The sequence below is a fragment of the Drosophila nasuta genome, chromosome 2R (genome assembly GCF_023558535.2).
Source record: "Drosophila nasuta strain 15112-1781.00 chromosome 2R, ASM2355853v1, whole genome shotgun sequence".
Taxonomy (NCBI): Eukaryota; Metazoa; Arthropoda; class Insecta; order Diptera; family Drosophilidae; genus Drosophila; species Drosophila nasuta.
Window position 1 is genome coordinate 4,555,924 of NC_083456.1, and position 11,143 is coordinate 4,567,066.

Genomic DNA, 11,143 nt, shown 5'->3' on the forward strand with positions numbered 1-11,143 from the left:
TTTTGAGGGCATTGCAGCCGCAAAAACTGTCGGATTTTAGGGTCAACGTGGTCAACATGTCGTATACATAATGAACAAGATCGAATCCAAATGAAGCTTCAGATTTGCCACGTTAATTAAATATTGGCATAATACAATAAACGAAACGCTATTGTTTTCCTCGTTAGCTTTGATCAATTAATGGACACTATATTCGAGTGCTGCCAACTCAGCCGAAACGTGTGCGAAATCATCTGCTTGGCAGCACTTTAAGTATTCACGCAATAAATACGTTTCCAATAATCCCAATAATAAACTTTTTGCGGGTAATTTTTTTAACCATAACCATACTTTTATTATGGAGAAACATTTGTCATTTTTTTGTTTTAAAACAGAAAACATTTTTGGTTTTTGTATTTTTGTCGTATCTTTTGTATTTTTATATGATTTGAATGTTGTCAACTTGGGCATTATACTTATCGCTTAAAAGTCTTATCAAGACCGCTTAAAATCGAGCGCTAAATTTACAATTATTAATTAATATAATATATCCATATATGTATGTATGTATATAACCAATATTTTACACGATGATGGACTGACTACGGAGAATTTTATGGCAGACAACCAGATACGAACTTATTCATTATACACAGAATTTTGTTAAATATTTATAATTGGTTTTTAGAATCGGTAAAACAGTTGCATGCTTGTCTTGTTCGTGTTATTGTTGCTCTTTTTTCGCATATGTATGTGTGTGTGTGTGTGTGTGTGTGAGAGTGTGTAAGTGAGAGTATGTGTGTGCTTATTAAAAGGTATTTATTTTGTTTAAATAATGAATAAGGCAAGCGAAAACAACATATACATATTCATAATATATACACAGGAGCACGCCGCACATTTCATTATTCTTGTTATTCTATTATTAATTTTGGTTTATGCCTAAATGTAAACTGAAAATTAAATAGCAAACTATGTAATTTGGCTGGACTCTATAGTTGAGTGTGTATAACCATATCCAATTCATACACAAACATATACATACATGTATGTATTATGTGCATGTCAAATATGGGGACGAAAGAATTACAAATGAGTTTGTCAACAGCAAAAAAAAAACAAAAAAAACAACAGAACGGATCGGAACAAAGCACAAGGGCTCTAGTCGAAAACGCTTTCAACTCAATTTCACAAACTTTTATATTGCATACTTTGCGGCACGTGCGGAAAAGTTTATTTATTTTTTAACTTTTTTCTGCTGTTGCTGTTGCTTTTGCTGTTGTTCTTGTCTTCTTGTCGGTTAAAAAAATGTTGCTTCAATGAATTTCTATGATAAATAAACTTGTGTATATCGACATATTTAATTTATTAATCCCACAAACAAATTGACGGAATAATGTGGTAAATGCTTTTCAGCTTGAACGAAATTTAATAAAGAAAAGTGGATTGCGAAAAGGAAAAGTTGTAAAGTTTTCGTTAGTTTTACTCTCGTTTTTTTTCGTATTCGTTTGCTTTGATATTTTGTTGTTGTTGTTGTTTGTTTTTTTGTTTTTATATATGAGTGTAATCTTAGTTTAGGTTCGTTTTAAAAAGTTTCCATCTTAATACTTTCTTTTAGTCAGCATGGCTGGCATTGGAATGCTCTTATGTTGAATATTCTTAAAGATAATACTCGTTAAAGGACTTGCATTATGTACACCACAGTTTATCATTATTATTTTAATCGCATTCTCTATTCTCAACTATATACTTTTAAAACACATACACACACATTAAATGCATCGTCATCATCGTCAACACCATCATTATCATCATCATTAACGCTAAACAGAAGATACGAGTATGTGCAACCGCCCCAACTAGGCCGGGGCTGTCATTCAGCTTGAGCTTGAGCCTGCCGCAACATCAGCTCCAACTCGTGCTCCAGTGCCGTCTCCAGGAGTTGGCAAGCGCCGCGGGTAACCATGTTACAAACAAACCGCCACTGCTCCAGTTCCAGTTCCAAGTGACAGCGAACGCAGCTGTCGTCGTCGTCGTGGTGATGGCAAGTAAAGGCACGGGTCTCCATCGCAAGGAGCTGGCGCTGCTGTTGCCGTGTTGCATGGCGGCCGGATGCTCGCCATTTATGACATGCACCACCACCGAGGCGGAGTCTGCATAGGTTGGGAGCAATAGATTAAGATAAAGCCATACATAAAGATGCAAGATGTACGACAGGGGTGGTGGCGGGGGGCAACAAAAAGGTGAAAGCAAAAAAGGCAACAAAAGAAGACGAGACGTAAAAGCGGTAAGGAAATGCCGTTGGCAGGAGACGTCACATTAATTGCCAGCGGCAATAGAACGAGACTGCCGACAGAGACAGAGACAGATACTGAGACTGAGACTGACGCATACTCAGACGAATAAGGACGTTGCGGCTAAAGTAGATGCTGATGCTGATGTTGAAGGAGCGCCTGAAGGCAAGAGCAGCAACAGCAACCACACTATGTGGCAGTGGGAAACACACACACACAAACTCACCTGAGCTACTTGGCGAGCACGTGTAGTTGCCGGAATCCGCCGACGTGGCCTTGGCTATCAGCAACTTGCTGGTCCGCGTCGAGCGCTCCGTGATGACATTAATGCCGCCGCGCTGCGAATAATTCATGACCCGCTTGCCTTTGTACCAGTAGATAAACGATGGTGGCACCGGCGACTGCATTGCCAGGCAGGTGAGATTAATGTCGCTGCCGCTCTTGATGAACAGCTCCGCATTGCCAAGAATTTTAGCACGCGACACTGTAAAACCGCACAATACAAATAATTGCTTTCTTGCTTAAAAACGAACCATCACCCACACAAACACACTCACACTCACACACAAAGAGTGACGCCCACCCTCAGGTGCACACAATGAGAAGCGCTGAGAAGAGCGCCCGCATACTCACCGACAACATTCAGACGAAAGCCTTGACTGATTTTTGGCTCAGTAGACACCTGACACTCATAGGTACCAGAATCCCGAGGCTGTGGCGAAGATATGCGCAACGTCCACTCATCGGAGCCTTCGGAGTGCAGCGACTGAAAGCGCTGATCATTCGTATAGGTGAGTATACCGACTGTGAGGATATGCAGGTCCCGCTTGCGTATCCAGGACACCTGCAAGAGACATCGGCAAATAGCCGCAAAGCACAATTTATTTTCAATGGGAACAATATTCAATTGAAATTTAATTTACTCGAATACTATAATCTGTTAATTAATATACAATTTCCTGAAATGTGTTCAGATAAATAAATTGTTATTTTCAATAGAATTAATAGTGTCGCTCTGAACAGGATTGAGCTCGATTCATTTGACCAATTCCATTATACATTAATCGCAAGAGACGATTAAATTCTAGATGCGGTGAGTCAATAAGGAATATGCATGAAATCTGTTGTATATTAAATGATAAAAGTATCGTAGAGTATTTACAAACTGCCTATTGCTTCATCTATTTTCCTAACGTCAAATTCCAATTCGTAACTAAATACTCAATGCTCACTGCACCCAATCTAATTGATTGAATGCTTTAATTACACATGTGATCTATTCTGTATTGATTATTCATCCGTTTTAAATCCCAACTACAAATGACTTTCTCATCTCTTCTTACTATAATTATTTTATTATGATACATTCTCCGTTAACATATTGTTTTTGACTGTGCATAAACGTTAATCAGATGAAAATCATAATCAGACGGAATTTAAATTGTGTGTAAATTATTGCAAGCATAAATATTCCGAATTGAGTATTCGATTTGACTTTCTCATCGCTTCATAGGAGTTTAACAATGTGATTACTTTCTAAATTTCAACAAACAGATTTTTTTTATTGACTATAAATATTAAACAGATGAAAATTATAATCAGACGAAAATTCTAATTTCGTGTTAATTCTCTCGGAATAAAATTTATATCAATTTTCCAAAAATATTTCAATAAACTGTTATTGATTATGCAACCGTTTTAAGTCACAAATACGAAATCGTTTTTTGTTTTATTTTTTCTTGTATTATTCTCCTCAACGAACATATTTTTAATTAATCATAAAAATAAATCAAACGAAAATTCTAATTGTGTGTCAATTATTGCAAAATAAAATTTATATCAATATTAAAAAAAAATAGTCTCCAATATTGATTATTCAACCGTTATAAATCCTAAATCCGTTTTGCGAGAAATGACTTTTTCATCACTTCTTGTCGTATAAATACAATGATTATTTTGCAATTTGCGGTAAAATAATATTTTCTCAGCAAACAGATTTTTACTTTTGGCTATGCATAAAGCATAAATCAAGCTGAAACCATAATTGACTTCACAACTTCTCAAAAAAAAAAGAAAAAAGAAAACTTTCAACAGTATTTTTCGTGAACAATTGCTAATCGTGTGTCAATTGTTTTGAAATAAGATTTATACAATTCCCAATTATCGTTGCTGTCAAAATAAATGCACGTTTAAGCGAGTTGAAAACGAATAAACTTTGAGTTCACAAAACGGGAGGTCACAAAGAATACGCAATGATTGAATAAATAACAAAATGCAATGTGTGAATGGATTTAAACGAGAAATTGGATATGAATCTGTGATGCCATTCTTGATTGACGCACTATTGTGAGACATCGCTCCAATTAGCTGCATATAACACGAGACAATGCGTTTGCTTTGACTTGGCTTAGAGCACATTGTCAGCTAAGCTTGGCGAGTGGCTGAATGACTGAATACCTGGTGGTTATCTGGCTGTCTCAGTGTCTCAAAGTCTCACTGTCTATTTGTCGGACTGTCTGTCTTGTGTTGCCTGCTGCCTTGGTTTGTCTTTCATTTTCACAACGTTAATTACTCAATTCAACTGTCTCGCTAAAAGTTGGTAGCGAGAGCGTTGTCGTTGACATCGTTGTCGTTTATCCAGTAACTTTTCGAAGAAGGGGCGGATTGCGAGAAAGGGAGGGGAGAGCGCAAGACACAAGGCACAAGACACGGACACAGACACGGACACGGACAGCGCGAAATTTATTACACCGCATAATTGCACAGCCACAGCGCGTTTTGAGGTAGGAATCAACGTGCCCAACTGTGCTGTGTTTGTTGGCGACGACACGGCGAGGCGGGGCAAGGCGCTGCAGGGGGCGTGGCAGATGAAGGAAGCGCCTGTTGTTGCATTGCTAACAAATCGCTGGGAGCGGAAGCGAAGCCGTGTTACAAATGCGCGAACCAGAACAAGAATGAAACAGAGAGCACGAATAAATAGAGTGAGCGAGATGGCAGTAATCAGGGGGAAAGAGAACGCTGCATGGCGGTTAGACCGCCAAGTTTATGGCGTAATCTTTTAAAAGTAATCTACAAATCTGCCACGAGGACGCCGCAGGTCGTTTGTTTTGCCCCTATACCATACATTCTACGTTTACTGTGGCCCAGGCACCCCATACTATATAATCGTGTACTATATTGTATGCTATAGCATATGCCCAATGCCTTATGCCTTATGCCGTATGGCGTATGCTTTATGCGGCATACACGCATACATATATAATGTTTGGTTTGTGCTCGAAGCGCATTTTAATTGCGACACCGACCCCAGCAACGACCCCGTCCACGTCCACGACCAAGACCACGACCCCAGCCGAATCGGAGACCAACATCATTCACTTACCGCCCGGTCGCCCAGATTCCGCACGCGGCAATGCAGCAGGGCCGCTTGGCCGACGGTTGCCGTGACCTCGCGTCGGGAGGAGTTGTCAAAGTAGGGCTGAGAGTATGGTGTTTCCCAGTAATGTGGAGGCACTTCGCTGATGACCAAGCCGCTTTCTGAATAAAAACAAACAACAAGAACAACAAGAATAAGAGAACATATATCAAGAACAATAACAAACAAGCAGTTTCGGGTCATGACACCCTTTGTATAGTATATTTTTGGAGTCAAATGGACTCCACTCGGCGGCAGCGTGTGTCGATTTTTAACGCCATGTCATTGCATCTTGATCCTGAACTTACCGAATAGTAATAGCAGCCACAGTTGTATTAGCCAAAGCACTTTTAGTGGAGGCCTCGAGTACTTCATCGTTGTCGATGGCGTCGTCGTCGTCATGTTTCCTTCCAAGTTGATCGATGAACTGCCAGCTGGCTTTCCTTTGTATGTTTATATGTTTGTTTTCTAAGGCGTCTCCTATGCATGCACAGCATGGATGGACATCCTTGGGGCTTAGCTTAGTTTCGCGTTCCTATAAATATATACATATATGTATGTATAGTGTATAAGGTCATTGGGTTGAGCTCTTTGCAGTGTTGGGAAACGCGACCAATGCGAATGACAGGCCAGAATGTCAATGAATAACCATCTAAAGACACGTATTTGTTGCATTTATCATACTTATGTCCGACCGTATTAATAGCCCTAACATTAAATTTATTGATTTTTTGGATACGAATTTCAAATGGCTATACAATTAAAAAGATAATATTTCTGCTGCCATTGTGTGCTTTTCTAATCTGTCTAATCTTTGAATTATACACCTGCTGAATTCATTATTTCCATTTCATATTCATAGAGCAAATAAAGGACACGAAGGTTTAATCTTAATTGTCGTATTCTACTTTAAATGGTGCATTGGATAGAAGAAAAAGTTAAAGTAAAAATCCACTTTGGAGAACAGACTTTTTAATTAATTTTGTGCACTAAAGAATTTCGTGGGACTCGAACACGGATTGAGAATGCTGAAAAAGAAGAAGTTGAGTTAAGAGAAAGACGGTTTTTTTCACCGTTTCGAACTATTTGCAAGCTTTAATTGAGCTTCTTTGTGCTGTAAAATCAATCAGATGCTGAACTTTCCAATTGTCTACAAAAGCTCTTCAATAATCTCGCATTCTCAGTACTTCGTATTTCACTTTGGAATTCAATTGCATTGAATTTTATATAGCTCACTTATTGGGGCATGCTTGGATTATATGGTATGTGTATAGTGTAGTAAAATGAGCAGAGGCATTTGAGTGAAAATCCCTAATTTAAAATGAAAATTGATAATGCATTGGCATCGGCATTGGCATCGACAATAATGCCAACGGACAAATTAAGTGACTGGCAAGCAAAAATGAAGACAGAGAGGAATGAGCTGCGAAATGTGCTTAATAGAATAAATTATTGTAATTACTATTTGGAGTTGTGTTGCGAGCTGAGCCTTTAGATAAACGAGCCTACTTTATCACCAAATAAGTGCTTATTTATACGCTTTAATACTTGCCTAGCAGCAAGTACTCGTAATATCCCAGTGCATTTGTTATAACTTATAGCTAAATTTATTACAACCACTTATAACTCTCTCTAGGTCTAGCTCTTCTCTTCTTCTTCTCTTCGGGTTGCTTTGCTATTGGTTGTTGCTATTGTTGTTGCTGCATACTCTGGCTGCCGCGGTCTCGGAGCCCGCACAGCTGGATGGGTCAACGAAAAATTCCATGGAAATACATTTAGCACGGGAAAATATTCATAATCCTGGCCATTACTCAAAAATATATTCGTTGTCAGTCCAATTAGCTGCGTGACTCGGGTCAAGGGGTTCGTGTGGCCCGCTATTTGTTTTGGTCATTCTCTTCTCTGTGTGTGTGTGTGTGTTTGTGTGTGCGTGTGTATGCAGTGCTGTGTGGTTACGGTTGTGTGGGTGTGCATGTCCGTATGTATTTGTTTGTTTGTTTGTTTGCTCTTCTGACCGCTGTCCCTTCTGCATGAGCATTTTTCACTGCTATTACAAAGAGTTATCGCCTGTCCCGAAACGTCAGCTTTTCAAGGAAATCAAACAAAAGTCAAGCCTTAATCATCGCTTAACAGAATTCGTTGGCCGCAAAAGGCCAACAGAGAAAAGAATGCCGCCAGCAACTCACAACAAAACGAGTATATATTGTATATATGTATGTATATGTTGAATAAGTGTTTGTTACTCATTCCGTCATGGCTGCATTCAGCATATAATATTATTGTTGCGCATTTCGCATTATTTGATGGGATAATAATAATACCTAGTAGTAGTAGTAGTAGTAGTAATCATTTACCAAAGATAGCACCTGTCTTATGGCAGCATACTATGTGTATTCCTCGCACGCTTTGTGTCCTGTCGCCATATTGAGCCAATTCAATTGGCTTTTTCTACGCTTTCAGTGGGTTGTGGGTTTTTGTTCAGAGTTGATTTATTTGACAATCGATTGCGCAATGCGGAATAATTAATGGAAACTCTACATTTATGTGTGCACACATTTCTCGCTTCAATTGTCGCTTATTTTGGATTCCATTGTTGCTTTTCCGTTCTCCATGCTCTCTATGTTTTTTGTTCGTTGAAGGTAATAACCTGGACTACCAAATATTTCCGTTTAGCACTCGACCAACGACAGCGACTACGAAAGCGACAACGGCAACGGCAACGAGAATGAACACGGATATACGGTAGAGGGAGCGACGGGGAGAAGAACGCGACGACGACAACAACAACAACAACAAGGACAACAACGACAACGGCGACGACAGCAACAAAGGCAACAACGACAACGACTACGGTGCCTTTGTATTATATTATTTTTATGTATGTATATGTATGCATGGGCACATTAGGTACAGCTCTATAGGTATGCCACATAAGCACTACACTACACACTCACTGCCACTGCCACATTAACGTCCACGTCCACATCCACATCCACGTTCGCATTCACGTTCACATCCACACTGTCACTCACACACAGTCAGAGTCAGAGCGTCGCATTTTTATGTATCCGTCTCGTACGTGAGCCGTGCGCTGTTGTTGCTGCTGCTCTTGACTGGGATTCAGTTATTAAATAGCCGTTGTTTTTCTTTTTTATTTTCGGGTATATTTTTTTTAAGCTGTTTTATTTTCAATGTGGCACAATGTTAGTAGTAAGCATCAAATGCAATCGCTGTGCGCACACATGCATCCTTGCGGCAGGATTCACGTACTGGAACTGATTCATCAGCAGGCAACGCGTATCGATGTCTACCTTCAGCGAGAGTAAAGCTCACGAAGTTAGCCGAAGCTATGCCTTCGGTTTCGCGCTCTCCGAAAGCTCAAGGCGCAAACGCAGCGAGAGGCGACACACATGAAACTTTAATTTGCGTTTTTTCTTTACATTTTTAATAAGCAACAAAGTGGGCAACTTGTTTTTGCTTTTACGTTTTTTTTTTTGTTTTGTGTGTTTCGTACTTTTAAGCTCTGGCAAAGGGTTTGACTTTGTCGCAGGTAGTAAGCGACTCAGTGAGACCGCAGCCGCAGAGCATGGTTTGAGCCGAAGCAAGTGTGAGAGAGGCAGAGAGTGGGAACGAGAGAGCAATATAACGAAATAGAGAGTGCGACTCTTAGGCTATCTGGGTTATTAGCACAACCTGCCTCAACTCAACTTAACTCAACTCGTCGTGTCGCGTCTCGTCGCGTCCCGTCTCATCGCGTCCCGTCTCGTCTCGCCATGTCGCGTTTTGTCGTGTCGTGTCGCATCGTCGGGGAGTCGTTGCGAAAAGCGAAAAACGAAAAGCGAAAAGCGAACACGAGCATAATGTGCTCAATAGTCACGTACAAATGAATATTCGCAATACACACGCCTTCATTTTGGCATATTAATATAGTTTACATTTGGGGGGCTTTTGGATCGCACATGAATGATTTACGTTGGCCCACTGAAATGTGATTTTTACCGCAATATGTAGGTATGTCTGTATAGTAGTACGTTGTGCCGTTATGCTTGCCAACGTTTAACATTCCCTTGCCTTGCCTTCCCTTCTTCATTCGTTCCACTCCATTCCGCATTCCCTTGGACACCCGCAGTTGCGACACCTTCCTCCGCATGCGACAAAAACAATTGAACAGACAGTTATAGGCCAATTTCAGTTTATGTACACGCGTCGCAGTCATGAAAGATTTGTGAGGCCGCCCCGCCTGAGGCCACCACTGAACACCTGTAAATGTAGCTGAATTCCGCTTCCACTCGCTGCCTATCCTGCAGCACCTGTGTCTCTCGCTCTCTGCCGTTCTGCCTTTCTACCTTTCTACCAGCAACTACTCTACATGCTGCTGTGCTCTTGCTCTTGCTGTTACTGCTGCTGTGGCTGCTGCTATTACTGTTGCTGTTGCTGTTGCTGTTCTGGTCTCTACGGCCGACCGTGTCAAATGTTGCGTGTTATGGCCCGCAAATGTTGCTGTCGAAAGCGTATCCGTAACCTCATCCTCCCGCAATTGCCGAAAAGTGCCGGACAGCACAGGAACCCGCCCAGACTAGAGCTTACCCTCGCCCCAGGTCTCCGTCTGACTCTGGATATGAACAGAGGATGAGGCCGGGGACGGGGCCGGGACCGTGAGGGGTCGAGACATTTCAACGCGCGGCTTACAAGCTAATAAATAAAGTGCCAAAATTGTTGGTAGCGTCGAGAGTGCTTGACTAGAAAAACGCTCTGTACGCTTGGGAATGTAAATTTCAGCGAATCCAGAGAGCAATGCATATGACCCCCGCTTTGCCCTGCTGTGACACCTAGCAACCACGAAAAATGGAAATGGAGGAGAGAGAAAGCAAATACTCAACGATTTCAACAACATTCTTTCATATGACATTCCCAAAAAAACATACATGGCATTCCAATGAAGGCACTAAAACTATTTTTAGCATGCAAACTTGACAATTTTTCGCAATCTTTGAGGTGCGTAAAAATATAAACAAAAGTCGGGACACTTTTCCCGTGAAACGCATTTTCAAACTAAAAGTTTGTGTGTTCCGAATTTAATTCTCAAAAGAATTCAGTTTAGAGCAACACCAATAAACGTTTAAGAAAAAAGTTTTCTCTGCTTGGGATGGCGGAATTCTTGCGAAATTGAGAGTGAGAATGATTTTAAATTATTTATTATTAATCTGTGAGAATACAGTTTTTTCGACAGCAAGATGAAAGCTCGTGAGATTTGCCACAACACCAGTATTCTTTAAGAATTTAGCTGGCATTAAAGCCAATCATCGCAGCTAAGGCAACGTTTCTCTAAGATATTCTTGCAAGAGTGTTTCCATAGTAGTCTGTTGTAGACTGTGGAAACATTTAGAATTGATAGAATACCTTGCTTAATAGCGTCGACTGGAAGCAAACAAATAGGCTGCTAAGCAAAAACACT

The 11,143-nt window shown here is 40.5% G+C and overlaps 1 protein-coding gene across 1 annotated transcript; it reads right to left on the bottom strand.

Annotated features, from left to right (window-relative positions):
• Positions 1 to 325: 325 nt before the first annotated feature.
• Positions 326 to 8,949, bottom strand: LOC132786310 (limbic system-associated membrane protein). Its single transcript, XM_060792808.1, has 6 exons — positions 8,043 to 8,949; positions 5,997 to 6,223; positions 5,656 to 5,810; positions 2,907 to 3,117; positions 2,500 to 2,757; positions 326 to 2,132 (listed from the first exon to the last, which is right to left on the bottom strand). The coding sequence occupies exons 2-6, from the start codon at positions 6,088 to 6,090 to the stop codon at positions 1,885 to 1,887; spliced, it is 966 nt and encodes a 321-aa protein (XP_060648791.1). The 5' UTR covers positions 6,091 to 6,223; positions 8,043 to 8,949; the 3' UTR covers positions 326 to 1,884.
• Positions 8,950 to 11,143: the final 2,194 nt, after the last annotated feature.

Excerpts from the sequence above, each read along its gene's own strand:
- LOC132786310 (XM_060792808.1), bottom strand. The coding sequence starts at position 6,090 with ATGACGACGACGACGCCATCGACAACGATGAAGTACTCGAGGCCTCCA. Across the intron at positions 3,118-5,655 it reads GGAATCTGGGCGACCGGGCG|GTGTCCTGGATACGCAAGCG; the intron begins GTAAGTGAATGA and ends TGTCTCTTGCAG. Across the intron at positions 2,758-2,906 it reads CTTTCGTCTGAATGTTGTCG|TGTCGCGTGCTAAAATTCTT; the intron begins GTGAGTATGCGG and ends GCGGTTTTACAG.